Genomic DNA, 22,940 nt, shown 5'->3' on the forward strand with positions numbered 1-22,940 from the left:
ACTGGCATGGGACACGCTAAGCATGAGGTCCAGCGAGTGCCTGAGTCATTCCCTACCCCCCTCATTAGCATTAGTGTGCTCCCAAGACAATGCCCTCTGCAGCATCTCTGCTGTCCACACACAAGGAAGAGCAGCAGCCCTGGGGCTTGCCCTGCTCCAGCACACAACCCCCAGCAGAGAGCCCTGCCTGTGCTAACGGGGGGACAGAGAAAGGCACAAAAGAGCCTGTGAAGTCATCCCCCTGTTCTTTGGAATACACAAAAAGGAGGCTAGTTGTGCAGCACTTTAGGTAAACAGCTCGTTAGGGAAAGCCATTGGGGAATCGGCCTCCATGATTTCATTCCTTGATCGTTTCCTGTCTGACTGAACAAACATGAACCCCAGTGACACAGCCTCCAGGGCTCTGGGGGGCAGATTCTTCAACCACTGCTTTCATACTTCCCTGAATCATTTAATCTCCTCCTTCCTGAGAAAGGCAACAGACATCAACAGGCAGTGGCTGGGGAGAGCAAAGTCCCACAAAGAGGACAAAATCTGCTGGAAGCAGGTTTGGGGTTGGAGCTCAGGGATGAGGAACTCTGATGATCAAAGGAATGTAGGGCAAGGGGAGGGGGAAGGATTCTGCTCTGATCAACTCTGCTCTTCAGAGAATCATACAATCAATAGGGCTGGAAAAGGCCTCAGAGATCATCAAGTCCAAGCTGTCACCCAACACCTCCTGACAACTAAAGCATGGCTCCAGGTGCCACAGCCAATCCAGGCTGCTCTTAAACACCTCCAGGGATGGAGACTCCACCACCTCCCTGGGCAGCACATTCCCATGGCCAATCTCTCTTGCTGGGAAGAACTTTCTCCTCACCTCCAGCCTAAACCTCTCCTGGCACAGCTTGAGACTGTGTCCTCTTGTTCTGGTGCTGCTTGCCTGGCAGAGGAGCCCAACCCCCACCTGGCCACAACCTCCCTTCAGGGAGTTGGAGAGAGCAAGAAGGTCTCCCCTGAGCCTCCTCTTCTGCAGGCTAAGCAACCCCAGCTCCCTCAGCCTCTCCTCCCAGGGCTGTGCCCCAGACCCCTCCCCAGCTTTCTTGCCCTTCTCTGGACACCTTCCAGCAGCTCAACATCTTCCCTAACCTGAGGAGCCCAGAACTGGACACAGGACTCCAGGTGTGGCCTGAGCAGTGCTGAGCACAGGGCAGAATAACTTCCCTGCTCCTGCTGGCCACACTGCTCCTGATGCAGGCCAGGATGCCCTTGGCCTTCTTGGCCCCCTGGGCACACTGCTGGCTCCTGTTCAGCTGCTGTCAACCAGTACCCCCAGGTCCCTCTCTGCCTGGCTGCTCTCCAGCCCCTCTGAAAAGAGAGCAGGAGTGAGAACAGCAGCATCTAACAACAGGGCTGCAACTTGGTGTTTGAATTCTTTGCCAGTGTCTGTTCTGCCACGATTTCAGCCTTGACCTCTACAGCAAGCTTTACATGACCTGGGAGCTAAGAACTTCTGTCACATTAGCAAGCCAAGCTCATCACAGCACAGCCACAGGAACCTGACATGCTGCCTGCCCATGCCTGCACACAGGAGACAGCAGACCCTGCTCACTCCTCTGGCCAGGCTCAGGAACCACCTGCTGCAGTGAGGTCTAACCATGGCTCTGCTTTTGCCCAGAGGTAGCTGGGGCCATCAGCCTCCTGGAAACCATTCTGAAGCTATCCAGAGTGAGAGAGAAGGCTGCCCAGAGTGTGAAGCAGCAGCCTTCAGGGCAGTCAGCTGCTCTTGAGGGCTGTGTATTGATTTAGACCACCCTCACCATTTACCACCAGTCCAGGCTCACCAGAGAGGTCCCAGACGTCTGGGGCACAGCCCTGGGAGGAGAGGCTGAGGGAGCTGGGGTTGCTTAGCCTGCAGAAGAGGAGGCTCAGGGGAGACCTTCTTGCTCTCTCCAACTCCCTGAAGGGAGGTTGTAGCCAGCTGGGGGTTGGTCTCTTCTCCCAGGCACCCAGCACCAGAACAAGAGGACACAGTCTCAAGCTGTGCCAGGAGAGGTTTAGGCTGGAGGTGAGGAGAAAGTTCTTCCCAGCAAGAGAGATTGGCCCTTGGAATGTGCTGCCCAGGGAGGTGGTGGAGTCCCCATCCCTGGAGGTGCTCAAGAAAGGCTTGGATGTGGCACTTGGAGCCATGGTTGAGTTGACTGGATGGTGTTGGGTTGGACTGGATGACCTTGAAGGTCTTGTCCACCCTGGTTGATTCTATGATTCATTCAGTGCTGGACTGGGAATTGTGGTTCTGGCTGGGAGAGCTGGGGATGGCATCTCCTGGCTGCTGACCCTCAGGGCACAGGAAGCTGGAGACTTTGTTTGCTCAAGCCCAGGACGTGGGAACTCTCAGAACATTGTCACTTCCCCAAGTGCTCCTGTTTTCATTTCCCTTCTCAGCCTGTGTGGCTTCCCTCTGCCTCATGGAGCTCTCCCAGGCAGTCTGCTGCCGGCCCTGGACATCTGCTGGCACCTGGCTGTCGGCTGAGAGAAGCTTCTCTGGAGCTGTGTGCACAGAGTCAGCCTGCTTGGTGGCAGCAGCTGCTCCAGACTGGATCAAAAAGCCTTGCCACTAGATTGGTTATTGACTCTTTGAATCAGCATGCCTATCATTTCAGAGCCCTTGGGCAGGCTCTCAGCTCAGAGGAGAGATGCTCACAAGGAAGGCTGCTGGAAGTGGCTGGGATCAGCAGTGGGCCAACATGACAGAGCACACAGAATCAAAGAGTCACAGGGCTGGAAGGGACCTCAAGGCTCAGCCAGCCCCAACCCCCTGCCATGGCCAGGGACACCTCACACCACAGCAGGTTGCTCACAGCCACCTCCAGCCTGGCTGCAAACACCTCCAGGCAGGAGGCTGCCACCACCTCCCTGGGCATCCTGTGCCAGGCTCTCACCACCCTCCTGGGGAACAACTTCTTCCTCACATCCAATCTCAATCTCCCCATTTCTAGTTTTGCTCCATCCCCCCCAGTCCTATCCCTCCCTGACACCCTCAGAAGTCCCTCCCCAGCTTTCTTGGAGCCCCCTGCAGATCCTGCAAGGCCACAATGAGGTCTCCTGGGAGCCTTCTCCTCTCCAGCCTGCACAACCCCAACTCCCTCAGTCTGTGCTCACAGCAGAGCAGCTCCAGCCCTCTGCTCCTCCTCCTGGCCCTTCTCTGGACACCTTCCAGCCCCTCCAGATCCTTCCTGGCACAGAGGCTCCAGCACTGGCCCCAGAGCTGCAGCTGTGGTCTCAGCAGAGTGGAGCAGAGGGGCAGAATCCCCTCCCTGGCCCTGCTGGCCACACTTCTCCTGCTGCAGCCCAGGCTCTGCTTGGCTCTCTGGGCTGCAAGTGCTCCCTGCTGGCTCCTGCTGAGCCTCTCCTCCACCAGCACCCCCAAGGCCTTTTCTTCAGGGCTGCTCTCAAGCCAGTCCCTGCCCAGCCATGGAAGTGGCTTCTGTCTCCTATGCTGCAAGACTGCACAGATGTTCTCCCTGCCCTGCAAGGAGAGGGCTACCGGTGGTGCGTGCCGCGCTGCAGAGCTGCAGGCGTCCTGCAGAGACCACAGGGCTGTGCCTGGGGGGGAAGAGTGGCTCAGCTATGCTGCAGCCTATAGATTATTTTGATGCAAAGACTGATGTTCTAACCCTCTGCATTTTTCACAGCAGTTAAGTAAATAGAAGGCCATTAGCAGCTGTTTCCATTTAAAGCCCCAGAAAGGCACCGCCTCTATGGCAGCTTGGAACTGGGGTCCTGAGCCAACAGGCCTCTGAATTACAATGAAAGCAAATTGAGGAATGAAATCTACTGGAGCCTTAACTGGTCTCAAGTGCATAGTTAGATTGCTAAAATAATAGCTGCAATCCAGCATAACAAACAGGCCTTGCCTGAAAACAAACGCTGGAGCCCAACTGGAAACTGCAGTCGGCTTCCATTCCCATGAGAAACTGCAGGCTGCTCCTCCTGGAGTCACTGCTCACCACAGGCACACCTCTGGGGTCCCCACAACCACCTACAGTGGGGCTGGGACTACCCAGCTCTGCTTCTGCCTGCTCTAAGGTCCTTTGGTACCATCAGGTAGAATTTCTCTGCATAGCTGGGGCTGTTCAGTCTGGAGGGGAGAAGGCTGAGGGGGATCTGATCAATGTGGATCAATAGCTGAGGGCTGGGGGTCAGGAGGGAGGGGACAGGCTCTGCTCACTTGCACCCTAGGATAGGACAAGGGGCAGTGGATGGAAACTCCAGCACAGGAGGTTCCAGCTCAGCATGAGGAGGAACTTCTGCCCTGGGAGGCTCCCAGAGCCCTGGAGCAGGCTGCCCAGAGGGGTTGTGGAGTCTCCTGCTCTGGAGCCCCATCTGGATGTGTCCCTGTTCAACCTGCACTAGAGCATATGGCCCTGCTCTGGCAGGGGGGGTGGACTGGATGATCTCCTGAGGTCCCTCCCAGCCCCTAGCATCCTGTGAGCCTGTGAGCACTCTGTTTGGGCACAAGTTCTGGGGCTTTGTCATTGGGCAGCAGCAGGTCAAAACCTGGGCATGGAGGCCAAGGAGAGCCTGTGCTGAGGGACAGCAGCCAGCAGGGAAATGGGAGAAGGGTCAAAGGTTGCAAGAGCATCTGGAAGGCACAAATGGAGAAGCTGACAGCTAAGTACTGACTGAATGCAGCAGGGTGGCCTGACAAGCCTGACAAGGGGCTGGGGAAAAGGTGGGGGAAATGCAGAGGTGCTAAGAGTGTGAGGATTGCCATGCACCAAGGTGCAACCAGCTCCCAGACTCTTCACAAGACATCAATACTTCAACATGTGGAACATAGACAGAATCAACCAGGTTGGAAAAGACCTCAGAGATCATCAAGTCCAAGCCCTCACCCAGCACCATCCAATCAACTCAACCATGGCACCAAGTGCCTCATCCAGTCTCCTCCTAAACACCTCCAGGGCTGGGGACTCCACCACCTCCCTGGGCAGCACATCCCAGTGGCCAATCTCTCTTGCTGGGATTAATTTCTTACTCACCTCCAGCCTAAACCTCCCCTGGCACACCTTGAGACTGTGTCCTCTTGTTCTGCTGCTGCTTGCCTGGGACCAACCCCCACCTGGCTACAACCTCCTTCAGGCAGTTGTAGACAGCAACAAGGCCTCCCCAGAGCCTCCTCTTCTCCAAAAGGAGAACCAACCAACCCAACCCAACCTACCAAACAGACTTTGCTGTCACAGGATGCTCAGGGTAGGAAGGGACCTCCAAAGGTCACCAAGTCCAACCCCAACATATGTGAAAGTATTGCACCTGCAGAGAAAGCCTCAGCATGGGCTGTGCTGGCTCATCCTCCTGCCTGCTTGCAGATGGGCAGGGGTGGTTCAGGCAGGCCAGGAGAAGCAGCAAGCAGGTGGAAGTCACCAGGGGATGGCCATTTCCACTCTCTTGCAACAGACAACCACCAAATCATTGTGATCAAGGTTTTACCTTGTTGATGAGGAACAAACTGCTGCTGCTTTCTACCACATTCTTCTCTTAAATGCCCACCTTAACTGCAAGCACCCCCAAGCACCCCCACACAGCCCCCACCATCTGCTGCAACTCCCCCTGCTGAGGCTGCCACATGCAGAGCACTGCCACTGCCCAGATGAACCCCAAATCCTCCCTCCAGCAAAAACTCTTCAGGCTGCAGACTTCCTGCTGCTTTGCACAGTGCTGAGACCTCCCAGATCAGTCCTACAGAACTATAGAATCAACCAGGCTGGAAAAGACCTCAGAGCTCATCAAGTCCAACCTCTCACCCAACACCTCCTGACAACTCAACCATGGCTCCAAGTGCCACATCCAAGCCTTTCTTGAACACCTCCAGGGATGGGGACTCCACCACCTCCCTGGGCAGCACATCCCAGTGGTCAATTACTCTCTCTGGGAAGAACTTTCTCCTCACCTCCAGCCTAAACCTCCCCTGGCACAGCTGGAGACTGTGTCCTCTTGTTCTGGTGCTGGTTGCAGACTCATGTGAGACAGTGACTGATAGAACTTCCCAACCTTTGTCCCTGCCAGTTCTCTCTCTCTGAAGCTGATGGTGGAAAGAACTCAGACCAACTAAAGGCAGAGCCTATAGCAGAGCTCAGAAGGCAAAGGGGGCTCCAAGAAAGCTGGGGAGGGACTTTTGAGGGTGTCAGGGAGGGATAGGACTGGGGGGGATGGAGCAAAACTAGAAATGGGGAGATTGAGATTGGCTGTGAGGAAGAAGTTGTTCCCCAGGAGGGTGGTGAGAGCCTGGCACAGGTTGCCCAGGGAGGTGGTGGAAGCCTCCTGCCTGGAGGTGTTTGCAGCCAGGCTGGAGGTGGCTGTGAGCAACCTGCTGTGGTGTGAGGTGTCCCTGGCCATGGCAGGGGCTTGGAGCTGGATGGTTCTTGGGGTCCCTTCCAACCCTGACAGAAGAGGCTGACAGTCCTGCAGGGAAGGGGCTGTCCAAAGAGCTCAGAGGGCTCTGGACTGTAACCTGCTGCTGTTTGGAAACAGTGTCATGGGTCAAACTCCAGCACATAGGCAAATGAAGATCCTGCAGAAGAAAGCAAGGGATGAAGTTCCCAAAAGGTTTAGAAGCAAAGGTCACTTCACTTGGATTCCTCTAACCTCCTCTGCCAGGACTGTGGCAGGAAAAGAATGGAAGGGCAGGTAAGTGGCAGTGGAAATTGTTTCCCTTCTTCCACAGAGATCTGGTTGAGGCAGGAGAAAAAAACTGGGAGGGGACAAGTTCTTCCCCTGAAAGTTCTGCCAATTCCTCCAGGGAGACCCATCCTCTTCCAGCCCCCAGTGCTCTGCAGGTGGGCAAAGAATTCAGGTGGGCTTAAAAGAAGAGCAAACAGCTGAGAGGAAGCTTTGCTGTCAGCTAACTTCCAGATGCTGGCTCAGGATGTGCTCAGTCTCTGGGGAGGCAGAACAGGGTGGAGGAGCAATGTTCTCAAAGCAGATAAAAGGATTCTTCTCCAGGCAGGGAGATGGTCTCCTCTAGGAAATCTACTACTAGCAAGGTTAAAAATGAAGCCAAGTCACCCACTGCCTCCTGTACATCTTGTAAATCGATGCTCCTAACACCTGGCTGAGTGTGCTAGAGGAAGCAGTGCTTGACACCTCTGCTCTGAACACAGGCTGAGGGAGTTGGGGTTGTGCAGGCTGGAGAGGAGAAGCCTCCCAGGAGACCTCATTGTGGCCTTCCAGGGTCTGCAGGGGGCTGCAGAAAAGCTGGGGAGGGACTTTGGAGGGTGTCAGGGAGGGATAGGACTGGGGGGGATGGAGCAAAACCAGAAATGGGGAGATTGAGATTGGCTGTGAGGAAGAAGTTGTTCCCCAGGAGGGTGGTGAGAGCCTGGCACAGGCTGCCCAGGGAGGTGGTGGAAGCCTCCTGCCTGGAGGTGTTTGCAGCCAGGCTGGAGGTGGCTGTGAGCAACCTGCTGTGGTGTGAGGTGTCCCTGGCCATAGCAGGGGGTTGGAGCTGGCTGAGCCTTGAGGTCCCTTCCAACCCTGACAGCTCTGTGGTTCTTTGCTGTTGTTTACTCAATGCTATCCTTGTTTCTCATCTGTTTCAACATCTCTGCCCAAATCCCTGGACACTTTCTGATTTCCTGGATTCTGCTGATGTTCTGAAGAAAAATCCCCAGCAGCTCCAGCCACTCTCATTTCACAATGCTTCATTAGTAATGCAGGCTAAGATTCCTCACTGGACTCTTGATGTGCATTTTCCACACCACATTCACTCCAACAACTCAAGAAGAAGTTGTTTCAAGCAGAAGAAGACTCAGTAACATGGTCAGAAGGAAAGGCTTTGCAGTGTAGCAAACAGCCTTTGCTCTCCAAGTGATAGAAGTGGTAAGGCAAGCTCAGCCAGCAAAGCATTTTTGTCATGGACATGCAGAGGGAGTTTCAGGCATGCAAGTGCCAAAAATAATGGTGATGCAGCTAATAAAAATCCCCCTCAGATAGCTGGCTGCAGATTATCACCCTGGGTTTACATGGGAAAAAGGAGTTAAGCACCATGCTGAAAGCCTGAATCAACTTCTTCTGATTTCCCTTAGTCTATGGAAATTCAGATAATGTTTTCAGCATGCTTCGATGTGCTCCTCAGGGCACAGGCACTCAGCAAGGAGAGCTTACACTGCCAGAGGGTTCCAGATGTGTTTGTGACTGTGGCAGCCACCCTGTCCCACCCTGCCACTCCCTCACCATAACAATTAGTGACATATTTGATGCACTTCTGTCTCCCATGTGGGACTGAACTGCAGCTCAGGACCATTTCAGTTGTGCCCCTAGTGCAAAGCTGTTTTCTCTGCTGTCCTGCAGCACTGGAACATGATTATTAATCCTGACCATGCAGTGCTGAGAGGTCCCACTCCTGCTGAGTGTTGTATAACACAGTGGTAAACAGCTGATGAAAGCCAGGGAAGGCACTCAGCATCCCAACAAACCAGCAAGGCCAAGGAATTTGCCCTGCTAAGCAGGCGGAGGAGGAAGCGAAAGAGGAGGAGGACAGGCTCCACGCTCCCCGGGGGCTTGGCAGCCACCAAGGGAGAGGACTTAGAGCACATTCAAGTAACCTCTAATCAGCTTCAATCACTGGGACTGGGCAGCACCACCCCTGTCCTTGAAGGAGCTAGGAGGAGATGGTGCAGGACTGCTGGCCCTGCCCTTGAAGGAGCTAGGAGGAGATGGTGCAGGACTGCTGGCCCTGCCCTTGAAGGAGCTAGGAGGAGATGGTGCAGGACTGCTGGCCCTGTCCTTGAAGGAGCTAGGAGGAGATGGTGCAGGACTGCTGACCATGCCCTTGAAGGAGCTAGGAGGAGATGGTGCAGGACTGCTGGCCCTGTCCTTGAAGGAGCTAGGAGGAGATGGTGCAGGACTGCTGACCATGCCCTTGAAGGAGCTAGGAGGAGATGGTGCAGGACTGCTGGCCCTGCCCTTGAAGGAGCTAGGAGGAGATGGTGCAGGACTGCTGGCCCTGCCCTTGAAGGAGCTAGGAGGAGATGGTGCAGGACTGCTGACCCTGCCCTTGAAGGAGCTAGGAGGAGATGGTGCAGGACTGCTGGCCCTGTCCTTGAAGGAGCTAGGAGGAGATGGTGCAGGACTGCTGGCCCTGTCCTTGAAGGAGCTAGGAGGAGATGGTGCAGGACTGCTGGCCCTGTCCTTGAAGGAGCTAGGAGGAGATGGTGCAGGACTGCTGGCCAAGTCATGCAGCCTCCCTTCACAGGCTCAGTGACCAAGCACTGGTGATTTGCCAGCACTCCAGTGGGGACTCTGGCAACTGAGGCCCAGCACTGACCAGTCTGTCTCCTTTCTCAGAACCAGAACAAGAGACATTTAGGCTAACTTTGGGTTCCACACACAAGCCAGGCACAGCTTTGAAAGAGTACCCCTACGGCTTTCATGTTTTGGACTCACCATTGATGTTCACAGCTGGCAACACTATAGACATCTTTGGTCTTCTGGTCTTGTTATGGGTAGTGGCTGGCAGTAACAGGTGGTCCTGGAAAACAACAGGGTAAAAGATGTGTTAAATCTGCTCTGAAAGCACAGAGCTGGAAAATGCCTTTCAGTTCTTACAGGCATTCCACACAGGACTATTTATGACAGCTTAGCAAATTCAAACTGCTGAGGGAGCCTTCCAAGAGTCACAGGGGTTGCTCATGCTGTGTGGAGTGTGGAGAGCCCTCCATCACATGCAGCAGAGCAGGAAAAAGCCTTGATCAGATGGAAAGAGATGGAAAATGCCATCAGGCTCTGGTTCAACACTGTACTTATGTACATGATTAAAGGAGGTTAACTTGCCTGCAGTGATATTTAGCCATGAGGGGAAGGGCTCTGCTGAGCTGGAGCCTTTACTTGCAGTGCTCTCTTTTCCCTCTCTGCTCTGCCCTGCTGGGACCATACCTGGAACACTACATCTAGGTCTGGGCTCCCCAGATCAAGAGAGACAGAGACCTGCTGGAGAGAGTCCAAAGGAGAGCCAGGAGGATGCTTAGGGACCTTGAGCATCTTCCCTGTGAAGAGAGGCTGAGAGCCCTGGGGCTGTTTAGTCTGGAGAAGAGAAGGCTGAGAGGGATCTGATCAATGGCTATCAATAGCTGAGGGCTGGGGGTCAGGAGGGAGGGGACAGGCTCTGCTCACTTGCACCCTGGGACAGGACAAGGGACAGTGGATGGAAACTGCAGCACAGGAGGTTCCAGCTCAGCATCAGGAGGAACTTCTGCCCTGGGAGGGTCCCAGAGCCCTGGAGCAGGCTGCCAGAGAGGTTGTGGAGTCTCCTGCTCTGGAGCCTTCCCAGCCCCATCTGGATGTGTTCTGTGTGACCTGAGCTGGGTTCTATGGCCCTGCTCTGGCAGAGGGTTGGACTGGGTGATCTCTGGAGGTCCCTTCCAGCCCCTAACATGCTCTGATCCTGTGATCCTGATGTCAGGGTGACTGTATTTCCTCCACTTTCACATCTAAACACCACATTGCTGTGCCTATAATTCAGGGAACTGAGTTGCACACAGTTAGATGCTGGGCAGATGCAGATACTCTGCAGACACACTGCAGAACTATCACTCTCTCTTCTTTTCCCACCAACCCCCACCCCCCAAAACCCAAATGAGTGACCATGAGAAGAAAACATTGCTGGGTTTTGATGACTGTAATTAAAACCATCTTGGTACCAGAATTCTGAAACCACTCTGCTACAGCTCTCAGACTACAGCTGCAATTCCCATCTCATGTTTAACCACTGAGATGCAGGCAAGGCTCAGCAAGACAATGAACTTCACAGAGAAAGCCTTCTGGAGAGTCAGTGTTCACAAGGGAACAGGCCAAAGAGAAGAGGCATTAAAACTGCATTTTGTACCAAGGTCCTTGCCATGATTTGATGACTATTTATAACATTGCTTAAAAAAGAATCACTGAATGTATCTGGTAGGAAGATCACAGCATCAGAGGATGTCAGGGCTTGGAAGGGACCTCAGGAGAGCATCCAGTCCAACCCCTGCCAGAGCAGGACACAGAACCCAGCACAGGGCACACAGAACACATCCAGATGGGGCTGGGAAGGCTCCAGACAAGGAGACTCCACAACCTCTCTGGGCAGCCTGCTCCAGGGCTCTGGGACCCTCCCAGGGAAGAAGTTCCTCCTGATGCTGAGCTGGAGCCTCCTGTGCTGCAGCTTCCATCCAGGATCACAGCTTGAACTGGGCAGACCTCGAAGATCATCCAGTCCAACCTTTGAGCCTGTAGTAAAGGGCCAACACTCAACCATGTCCCTAAGTGCCACACACCTCTCAGCCAGGAAAGAACTTCCTAGGCAGACAAGAAACTTGGGGGTAGGAGCTTTGCAGAAGACAGATATGTAACAGGCTGTACAGTGCAAACTGCTCCCAGGAGCTGCTGTGCAAAAAGATTGCTTGGAAGCTGGCTGCTGCCCATCCCTGCCCCAGAGAACCCTTTTATAGCTCCAGCATCAAGGACATTTATGCATCTCCCTAGCAGGCTTTACCTCTCATGTGCCAGAGTGGCCCTCTGGCAGTCAGCTCCTAACTTGCAAACCCACATCCTACTCTGCAGGCAAAGGGAGCAGTGAGTGTGCTGCAGGGTTCCAGCAGTATTTTGCCTGCAGTTTAGCTGCTACCTCCAACATTCTCAAGCCAAACAGGCCACAGCTTTGATTATAGAATCACAGAACTGTCAGGGCTGGAAGGGACCTCAAGGCTCAGCCAGTTCCAACCCCCTGCCATGGCCAGGGACACCTCACACCACAGCAGGTTGCTCACAGCCACCTCCAGCCTGGCTGCAAACACCTCCAGGCAGGAGGCTTCCACCACCTCCCTGGGCAGCCTGTGCCAGGCTCTCACCACCCTCCTGGGGAACAACTTCTTCCTCACAGCCAATCTCAATCTCCCCATTTCTGGTTTTGCTCCATCCCCCCCAGTCCTGTCCCTCCCTGACACCCTCAAGAGTCCCTCCCCAGCTTTCTTGGAGCCCCCTGCAGATCCTGGAAGGCCACAATGAGGTCTCCTGGGAGCCTTCTCCTCTCCAGCCTGCACAACCCCAACTCCCTCAGTCTGTGCTCACAGCAGAGCAGCTCCAGCCCTCTGCTCCTCCTCGTGGCCCTTCTCTTGACACCTTCCAGCACCTCCAGAGCCTTCCTGGCACAGAGGCTCCAGACCTGGCCCCAGAGCTCCAGCTGTGGTCTCAGCAGAGTGGAGCAGAGGGGCAGAATCCCCTCCCTGGCCCTGCTGGCCACACTTCTCTTGCTGCAGCCCAGGCTCTGCTTGGCTCTCTGGGCTGCAAGTGCTCCCTGCTGGCTCCTGCTGAGCTGCTTCTCCCCCAGCACCCCCAGGTCCTTTTCTTCAGGGCTGAAGGGCTGTTTATTTGAAAGCAATACCTAACATTTATATGCAGCACAAGTGTCTGCAGGGATTAGTGATCAGGTAGAAGAAAGACATTTAGATACATTGCTGGAAGGTGTCTCCAGCCTGTAATAATATTTCCTCCTCTGAAGTGTGCTGAATTGCACCTCAGAGGGGGTGGGGGGTGTGATGCTCTTACTCATCCCTAATTTTAAACCCTAGGCAAAAATCTCTGAAACCAAAGTGCAGTTGGTGACATTAACACATGCTCTCAAACTGAAAGTGAATGCAAGCACATCTTACAAGGCAGCATTTGGCCCAGGAGCATGACAGGCCACCAGAGGCTGAATACATCACTGCCATTCCCCAACAGCAGATGGCCTTGGCTGGGGCCAAGAGCTGCTCTTAGATGACAATTGAAACAGATGATGCAGACCTGAGCCTGCCTGCTGGCAGAGTGACTGGAAAAATATCAGCCTGGAAAGACAATATTCCAGCAAGACCTCAGCTTTACCATTCTCCTTCTCCTTCTGATCACCTCCACAGATCAGTGATGTCAAAGCCAGATGAAATGGGCAGCCAGATAACTACAGATAACTAAAACTCCAGCCACCAATGCCATGACCTCCATTTCACAAGCTGGGATACAGAAACACATTGCTGCCTGGGGATCAGATCTGTTCCTTGTTAACATTCTGATTAATGGTCCCATTTATGAAGCCCTTGCCACCAAGAACTATCCAGGGCACTACAAACTCAGAACAGAATTAACCAGAGCTGCAAGCATCTAGAAATTAGCTGCCCCTGTTGAATCAAATTCCTCCCTGAGTCTTTTCCCTCTGATGGCTATGCTGAGGTACCTCTGGCCTCCAAAACACAGGGGACACCAATGAAGATTTTAAGGCTCCTGACATAAGATCAGCATTGTCAGGGCCCTAACAAGGATGAAGCTTTGGAACTTGGGGCACTTAGTGCCATGGCTTGGTTGATTAGATGGTGTTGGGTGATAGGTTGGACTGGATGACCTCCAAGGTCTTTTCCAAGCTGGTCTATTCTATTCTATTCTATTCTATTCTACTCTACTCTATTCTATTCTACCCTTCCCTTCCCTTCCCTTCCCTTCCCTTCCCTTCCCTTCCCTTCCCTTCCCTTCCCTTCCCTTCCCTTCCCTTCCCTTCCCTTCCCTTCCCTTCCCTTCCCTTCCCTTCCCTTCCCTTCCCTTCCCTTCCCTTCCCTTCCCTTCCCTTCCCCTTCCCCTTCCCCTTCCCTCCCCTCCCCTCCCCTGTATCTCTAACCCCCCCCAGTCAACTGGAGAGACTGTGGAGTGCTGCTCCACTGTGAATATTTCACAAGTGGCTGCTCCTGCTGCTTCAGCCTCAGTGCCACCTGGTTTGCTCCTGACAGTCCCTGCCACCTAGAAGCACAAAGTCTTGCAGGCATCTTGGCTATGATTTTCATCCCCCCTACAAGAGTTTGTAACAAAAAGCAAACACCACTGGATGCTTCCAAGACACACAGACACTGAACAGAGAGGGGGAAAATGCCACTCAGGGGTCTTTTAAAAGCCACCAAGCACAGCTATCAGAGTTTCCCAAGCCTGACTCCTCACTGCTGGGTTTGCCTCTTTCAATGCTTGCCCCAGGGGCAGGGCTGCAGCCAGCCACAGAGGCTGCCCCGGGGGGCACTGTGCCCCCTGCCCAGGGGCAGCCTCTGCAGCTCCTCCTCCATTCCTGGGTGTCTGACACAGAACAGGAAGGAAGTGATCATAGAATCACAGAATCAATAAGGTTGGAAAAGACCTCAGAGATCATCAAGTCCAACCTATCACCCAACACCTCCTGGCAACTAGACCATGGCTCCAGGTGCCACATCCAAGCCTTTCTTGAACACCTCCAGGGACAGGGACTCCATTGCCTCCCTGAGCAGCACATTCCAAGGACCAATTCCTCGTTCTGGGAAGAACTTTCTCCTCACCTCCAGCCTAAACTTCCCCTGGCACAGCTTGAGACTGTGTCCTCTTGTTCTGGTGCTGGGTGCCTGGGAGAAGAGGCCAACCCCCTCCTAGCTACAACCTCCCTTCAGGGAGTTGGAGAGAGCAAGAAGGTCTCCCCTGAGCCTCCTCTTCTCCAGGCTATCAACCCCAGCTCCCTCAGCCTCTCCTCACAAAGGCTTCCACGAGCAGTGCAAAGGAGCTCCACTCCCCATTAGAGATCCACCTCCGAGGCACCAAGGATAATCTCTCCAGAAAACAAGTGACATTTGTTGCTGTGCAGGAACTCAAGCTCCAAGGAAGCTGGATTAAAATGCCACAGAAAGGCCTTCATGTGCTGCTCTTGTCATTTGCCTTGCTGAGGAGATTTGATCTGTACTAATGCCTTGGAGAGCAGCTATGGGCTAGCACGCTGCCCCCGACAAAGACAGCTGGCAGAGCAGGGTGGGCAAAGAGAGCCAGGCGCCTTGGCATGCCAAGGGGCAGTCTGTCCAGGCAGCCTCAGGCTTCTTACAGTAAACAAGCAGTGTAGCTGGGCATTTTTTCATCTCTGTTCATGACTAAGAGGTCTCCCAGGGAATTGTGGCTCAATCTTTCCCAGCCTGAATCCTCACGCCGTGACTCTGGGGCCGCGCTACAACCGCTGCTGATACAGGCTGAGAAGCTTCCCACCCCCTGCTCAAGTGCTGGCAGCTCCCCCAAGCTGTTGGGGGTACCACTGCTCTTCCATGGCAGTACTTCTGGTAGTGCTCAACTTGTCCTGACAGCTTAAAACCTCATCTGTTAACTATCTGACCACAGCCAGGGATCCCAGGATGAGTGGGACAGAAAGCGAACAGAGTTTTCCTGGTAGCAAACTGTGCAGCACAGCCAAGCAGTGCCCTTCAAACCTCTTTATTGCTGCACATCTTCAGGGATGAATCACAGAACCAACCAGGTTGGAAGAGATCCCCAGGATCATCCAGGCCAACCAATCACCCAGCCCTAGCCAATCAACCAGAGCATGGCTCCAAGTGCCTCAGCCAGGCTGCTCTTAAACACCTCCAGGAATGGGGATTCCACCACCTCCCTGGGCAGCACATCCCAATGGCCAATCTCTCTCTCTCTGGGAAGAACTTCTTCCTAATATCCAGCCTAAACCTTTCCTGGCACAGCTGGAGACTGTGTCCTCTTGTTCTGGTGCTGCTTGCCTGGGAGAAGACACCAACCCCCACCTGGCTACAGCCTCCCTGCAGGGAGTTGGAGAGAGCAAGAAGGTCTCCCCTGAGCCTCCTGTTCTGCAGGCTAAGCAACCCCAGCTCCCTCAGCCTCTCCTCCCAGGGCTGTGCTCCAGACCCCTCCCCAGCTTTCTTGCCCTTCTCTGGACACCTTCCAGCAGCTCAACCTCTTCCTAACCTGAGGAGCCCAGAACTGGACACAGGACTCAAGGTGTGGCCTGAGCAGTGCTGAGCACAGGGCAGAATGACCTCCATGCTCCTGCTGGCCACACTGCTCCTGCTGCAGGCCAGGATGCCCTTGGGCACACTGCTGGCTCCTGTTCAGCCTACTGTCAACCAGTAGCCCCAGGTCCCTTTCTGCCTGGCTGCTCCCCACCCACTCTGTGCCCAGCCTACAGAGCTGCTTGGGGTTGTGGTGGCCAAAGTGCAGAACCCTGCACTTAGCCTTGTCAGATCTCATCCAGCCTGTGGACCTTCTTTAGAAGTGCTTTCACAGGCCCAAAAAGCTGCATGCAGCCTCAGGGACAGCCCTGCCCAGGTCCTGTGAGGAGCTGGACTCCTGCAAAGCCTGGGCTGAGGGAGCCAGGAGCCAGCTTTGCTATCATAAACCAGATTTCACACGTTTGGAACAGTTCAGAGTAATTGTTTGAGGCTGCCTGGCTGTGGCCAGAGAGGTGATGCTTTTGTTCTGCTCTCCCACACACACTGCTGAACCTGCCCCGAGCAGCACTGCAGCCTTGGGCATGCAGCTCCTCCCTGGGAGGCAGCACCTGTGTGAAGCTGGAATCTCACTGTCAGGACAGCCAGGGCTGAACCTCAGCAGCTCTCTAGACACAAAAGGAAGCTGCTCTCCAGGGAAGAGAACTTACTGCAATGCACTTGTAGCCTAGGGGCTGATTCTCATTTACCCCAGCAGCTCCCAACACCGCACAGACCTCGGTGTAAATGAGAATCAGGTCCTGCTGGGTCTGTTTCTGGTTTCCTCTGTCAGCTTGAAGAGGTCATGTATGAAAGTTTACAAATTGGTAGAGGAAATGGCTGTATAATTTCACCACTGATTTGGTTAGGTGATGGCAACCATATGGTGTCCTGAGGATCCAGCACGCTGGATGCAGCCCTGGTCCATCCAACAACCGCCTCAAGCTCCTGCAGCAGTGCTTTCGCTGTCAGTGGGCATTAACCAGGGCAGCAACTGCAGAGGCTGCTCCTCAGACAACTGCTATCCTACCCTCTCAGCCTGACCCTGCTAGCTGAAAAGCATGGGGATGGTTTTAAGAGCAGAAAAACAAGAGGGAGCCCAGTTGAAGCCTCTACACAAACTGTGACTCCTGGCCACAACAGCTGCTCATCATCCCCTGGACTGCCAAGCTGCCTCAGTTCCAAAGCTGAGGTGCCTCTTCTTCTTTCCTCTTGCTATTTTGGCTTGGGTTTCTTTTTTGAGGAAGACCTCATAAATCCCAAGTCACTCCATCATGAAACCTTACAGGGAGTCCACAACCTGTGAAGGGAGAGTGAGTGAAAGAGGGGAGAACAACTGCAAGGAGGCCACAGAGAACCCACCAGAGAAATTCACAAGGACTCAGCCTCTCAGCACTCTGCACTCTGCACCAGCCCTTGAGAGCCCACCCTGGGAGGCCCACAGCAGCTTCACTACTTTGGGTTTAACAGCAACCATGTAACTTAATTTGAAGGTGGATTTCAACAAGACCAAGGGCAAGGTCCTGCAGCTGGGTCAGGGCACTCCTAAGCAGTGACACAGGCTGGGCAAGGACTGGCTTGAGAGCAGCCCTGAAGAAAAGGCCTTGGGGGTGCTGGGGGAGGAGAAGCTCAGCAGGAGCCAGCAGTGAGCACTTGCAGCCCAGAGAGCCAAGCAGAGCCTGGGCTGCAGCAAGAGAAGCAGAGCCAGCAGCGCCAGGGAGGGGATTCTGCCCCTCTGGATGTGGCTCTGAGCAACCTGCTCTAGTGTGAGGGGTCCCTGCCCGTGGCATGGGGGTTGGCTGATCCTTCAGGTCCCTTCCAACCCTGACAATTCTATGATCACTTCTGCACATGCTGAACTTGAGGCTAGGCAGCAGCTACTGACACACTTTGATTTTGCAGCATGCTGCAAGAAGGGGGTTTGCAAAGGAGAATTCAACTCCCAATCCCCAAGCACAGAATGCAATTACTTCTCTCTGCTGGGGTAGGGCAGGACCTGACTGTGCTGTGACAGGAAGACACCCAGAAGAGGTGGGACTAGAGCTGCAGAGCTTTTGTTGCTCTAAGTGCTCCTTTTCCACAGCAAGGCCTCTCCCCTGGCAGCGTTTCTGGGCACAGGTGGTTTTTACAGCCTGCGCTTCGCACACCACAGCGAAGCGATGAGATTTGCTTTTGGTTTCACTGCTCTGCCAGAGACAGCTCCATCCCACAGTCAATAAAATGCCCTGCAGTGTAAGCTTACACCTTGCTGACATCCCCAGGCAATTGTGTCGGTTGTTTTCAGTAAGTGACAGTTCACTGCATCCTGGAACACTGTCTGGGCACTGGCCTTGCAGAGCAGGGAGCTGCTACGCAGCTTAGCTCCCGCGGGAGAGGCCTTTCAACGAAGAAGCCTTTAATGCCTTATATTTGTGAACTGTGCTGCTGCCAGATGTGATGTGGCCTGGGCTCCACAATTAACCTAACTGGAAAGCACCTTGCTGTGAGTCAGGGAGCCTTGTGAAAATCCCAGAGACCTCAGAGGAATGGAAAATTCACTGTGTCCCAATAGCCTCCGCTGGGGGAGTCTCCTCCGCTGCCTCCAGCGGCAGCGTGGCTCACGTCTAGCAGCACAGCTCAGCCTTGGAAGCCAGCACCGAGCATCTTCTCAGAGTAAATGAGAACCAGTGGCAAAGGACTTCTGGATTAAGAACCTAATCTTCTGGATTAAGAACCTAAAAGGTTATATAGACTGCTAAGGATATGGAGACCTGCTGTGAACTGTGTCCTCCTCTGCAGTTCAAAAGCAGAGAGAGAAGCCCTCAGCAAAGTAAGACCTGCTTCTGGTCCCTTCTCCTTTGGGATTGCAGCCATGTTACACTGCTTTCAAGACCAAAGGGAAGCTAAAAAGAGCCTCTAAAAACCAGAGGCCAAAAGCAAGTGATTCTGTTTAGATGTTTAAATGGACTGCAGGTGCCTTGGGCTTAGGCATTGATTCAGATCAGCCCTCCAGTAGCCACTGACTCCCAGGAGATCCAAGGCATAACAGCAGTCACCATCTGACTCTGCTCTGCAACAAACCAAACCTCTCCAGGTGGAAAAGCAGAGGACTCAGTCCCACAATGACCTGAGGCAAACTAAGCTTTCCTGCTGCTGGAACTGCTCCTAATTTCCTCTTCCTGCCTGCTCTGGGCTGGGCATTCCTGCTGCTGCCCAGGAGCTGAAGCAGTGCTTGAAGCCTAAGGAAGGTTGCCAAGGTGGGAAGCAGCAGTGTGTACAGATGTGACACCTCCCCTGCCTGTCCCCCAGCCACCAACCATTGCCAGTGATTGCTTCAGGGATCTTCTGATAAAGATGTGCCTTCTACAGATCTAGTGGCTGTTAAAAGGTTTCTCATCTGTGAGCTTTCAAGGCCCTGCCTGATGCAGATGTGAACTTTGAGCATCTCTAATGCATTGTGGCAAGTTCCACAGGTATGAGTTGCTTCCTCTCCTTCCTTTGAACTCATGTCCTCCTCCTAGCTTCATTTGCTGCCCTCTGTTTCATTTGCTGTCCTGCTCTCATCTTCTGTGAGGTGGTAGGTAGTGACAGGGCTAGGGGGAATGGATCCAAGCTAGAGAAGGGGAGATTGAGATTAGGTAGCAGGAAGAAGCTCTTCCCCATGAGGGTGGTGAGAGCCTGGCACAGGCTGCCCAGGGAGGTGGTGGAAGCCTCCTGCCTGGAGGTGTTTGCAGCCAGGCTGGAGGTGGCTGTGAGCAACCTGCTGCGGTGTGAGGTGTCCCTGGCCATGGCAGGGGGTTGGAGCTGGCTGAGCCTTGAGGTCCCTTCCAGCCCTGACAGCTCTGTGATTCTGTCTGGAGAGAAGTCACAATGGAGAAAGTAAGAGTAAAAATGCAGGAGAATCTCATTGCTCCATCAGGGCTGGAAAAGCCCAACCCAACCCAACTGGCTAACACACAACAGCCTAGCATGCAAGCCTGACTTAGGTGCTCCAAAAGCAGCTGCAAAGCAGATGTTCTATGAAGGTGGGGGGAAAATGATGCACTGTTCAGTTTTTGCATGGATTCTAATCCCTCTATTCAACTTCCAAGGCCAAAGAGAAGGAATTATGCCTTAAGATAAGACTGAAATATGTTGGTAATTAATCACAGAAGTGATCAGAGAATTGTTAGGGTTGGAAGGGACCTCAAGGCTCAGCCAGCTCCAACCCCCCTGCCATGGCCAGGGACAGCTCACACCACAGCAGGTTGCTCACAGCCACCTCCAGCCTGGCTGCAAACACCTCCAGGCATGAGGATGACACTTCCACCACCTCCCTGGGCAGCTTGTGCCAGGCTCTCACCACTCTTAATTAGTTATCTATTAATCAAACAGTAAAATCTACCCTGTGGCACAACTGAGAAGGAATGCTGTCTTCCTTCAGGAATCCCAACCCAAGCACCCCTCAGGAGGCAGCCCAGCTAAGCTTCTGTCCTCCTGAAGCAGCTCTCTTCACTCTCTTCAGCAGGTGAGACCAGCTGCCAAAGGACTGGCTGTTCTCCAGCTCCTCATTCCCCTTGCACAGCCCTCATCTGCAATGGCCCAAGGTGATCCTGCCTCAGTTCCATCCAAGCTTTCTTTGAATCTTGCTTTTGCCTTGCAACACAGCCCAAGAGGCAACAGGAGGAGGAACTTCTTCACTGGGGGGGGTCACAGAGCCCTGGAGCAGGCTGCCTAGAGGGGTTGTGGAGCCTCCTTCAAGCCCCATCTGGATGTGCTCCTGTGTGACCTGTGCTGGATTCTAGGCTCTTGCTCTGGCAGGGGGGGTGGGCTGGATGATCTCCTGAGGTCCCTTCCAGCCCCTAACATCCTGTGAGCTGTGATCAGCCTTCCCCTGTGAGGAGAGAAGGCTCCAGGAAATCACAGCCAGCAGAAGGATGTGGCTACACATGTTAATGAGGCACAGCAAAGACAGCCTGGATGCATCAAGAGTGAGGTGAAGGCAGCCCATTTGGACTTCATTTCTATCACAAATGCAACTCTTCCCTGCAGCTTTCTCTGCTCTCCTGTGCAGGGGAAAGAGAAAGAAAGGCCATGTGAAGCAGGAGGGCAGAGGACAGAGCCTGGACAGCATTCCAGCTGATTCAACTTGCCTGCAGAAGCGCTCTGCAAAGCCTGAGAGTCAAGAACAATGCATGCATTGGCTGTGAGGTCATTCTGCTTTGGCAGCTGATTAAAAAGCCAAAAAATTAAAAGAAACAAAAATCCTAAACAGAAAGTAGAGAGGATGTGAAGGAGAGGATCCCATGCCTCAGCAAACAGCTTTGGGGAAAACCAAATAGGAAGATTTTTAAAGGACTTGAAGCATGTTTGGATCATTTGTGTGCTGGCTGTGCCCCTGCTCCAGGAAGGGGCTGGAGGGGCTGGAAGGTGTCCAGAGAAGGGCCACGAGGAGGAGCAGAGGGCTGGAGCTGCTCTGCTGTGAGCACAGACTGAGGGAGTTGGGGTTGTGCAGGCTGGAGAGGAGAAGGCTCCCAGGAGACCTCATTGTGGCCTTGCAGGATCTGCAGGGGGCTCCAAGAAAGCTGGGGAGGGACTTCTGAGGGTGTCAGGGAGGGATAGGACTGGGGGGGATGGAGCAAAACTAGAAATGGGGAGATTGAGATTGGCTGTGAGGAAGAAGTTGTTCCCCAGGAGGGTGGTGAGAGCCTGGCACAGGTTGCCCAGGGAGGTGGTGGCAGCCTCCTGCTTGGAGGTGTTTGCAGCCAGGCTGGAGGTGGCTGTGAGCAACCTGCTGTGGTGTGAGGTGTCCCTGGCCATGGCAGGGGGTTGGAACTGGCTGAGCCTTGAAGTCCCTTCCAACCCTGACAGTTCTGTGGTTCTGTGAGATCAGCTGAGCTGCAGATAAGCAGGAGAAGGTAAATCTGTCTGAGTAGCTCACTCAGTTCTGAGGTTCTGAAAGTGTGTGTGGGGGGTAAAGTGATTCCAACTTGGTCTGGTGTAAAAGTTCCTCCCATTATGTTTGATAAGGATCAGAATCTCTCCCAAGTGCTCTTGCAATCAAACCACAGTGATAAGAGCCACAAAAAATGTGCTCCAACTGAGGTTTCTCAGCCATTTTCTTGCCTTCCCATGGGCTGTGGAAGCCCAGAAATGCTGCTCCTCTGTAACCCAGCTGAGCCTGGCAATTATCCTCTTAGCTTTTACAAAGCTCTAAGAGCCAAAAGGAATTAATTGTTTCATTACTACTGCCACCCACAACCCCAAATTCCCCTCCTGCTCTCAAGCACTGCAGCACAGCTCTGCTTTCTGCATGGCATCTGCAGCCTATCAGCTTTGCCACTGCAATCTGTGATTGCAAACCCATGCAATTTAAGGTAGAGCACGTGAATCATGTCCAGTGAAACCCAGGAGGCTGGCATCCAGATTCTCTGCCTCTCTGACAAAACCTTAACCCAGAGCTGCTAAATTTGCTTTCCAGATCTCAGGTCTTCTCCACAAGACAAATCCTGGATCCCTGCAACCACTGCTCAGCTGCAGACTCTGCCTGGAAGGAGCACACACAGCACAAACTGCAGTCACAGAGCCATGCAATTGTCAGGCTTGGAAGGGACCTCAAGGCTCAGCCAGCTCCAACCCCCCTGCCATGGCCAGGGACACCTCACACCACAGCAGGTTGCTCACAGCCACCTCCAGCCTGGCTGCAAACACCTCCAGGCAGGAGGCTGCCACCACCTCCCTGGGCAGCCTGTGCCAGGCTCTCACCACCCTCCTGGGGAACAACTTCTTCCTCACATCCAATCTCAATCTCCCCATTTCTAGTTCTGCTCCATCCCCCCCAGTCCTATCCCTCCCTGACACCCTCAAAAGTCCCTCCCCAGCTTTCTTGGAGCCCCCTGCAGATCCTGCAAGGCCACAATGAGGTCTCCTGGGAGCCTTCTCCTCTGCAGCCTGCACAACCCCAACTCCCTCAGTCTGTGCTCACAGCAGAGCAGCTCCAGCCCTCTGCTCATCCTCGTGGCCCTTCCCTGGACATGCTCCAGCCCCTCCAGCCCCTTCCTGTGTTTGCAGCCCTGCCCTGTGAGCAGAGAGCCAACCAATGCACAGCAGTGATGTGGTTTCCTGGGCAGCACCATGAGAAGCACCAGACTGTAAATCCTGGTTTGTCTCTAGATCAAATCCCCCATGAAACAGAAGCTGGATGGATAAAACTGA

The 22,940-nt window shown here is 53.9% G+C and overlaps 1 protein-coding gene across 1 annotated transcript in view; it reads right to left on the minus strand.

Annotated features, from left to right (window-relative positions):
* ATF6 (activating transcription factor 6) overlaps positions 1–22,940 on the minus strand; it is a 91,977-nt gene that overhangs the window by 16,780 nt on the left and 52,257 nt on the right. The window contains exon 15 of the mRNA XM_054165551.1: positions 9,427–9,511. Within this exon, the coding sequence (XP_054021526.1) occupies positions 9,427–9,511 (85 nt within the window). The remainder of the gene's footprint in view (positions 1–9,426; positions 9,512–22,940) is intronic.

The sequence above is a fragment of the Dryobates pubescens genome, chromosome 11 (assembly GCF_014839835.1).
Source record: "Dryobates pubescens isolate bDryPub1 chromosome 11, bDryPub1.pri, whole genome shotgun sequence".
NCBI classification, from domain to species: domain Eukaryota; kingdom Metazoa; phylum Chordata; class Aves; order Piciformes; family Picidae; genus Dryobates; species Dryobates pubescens.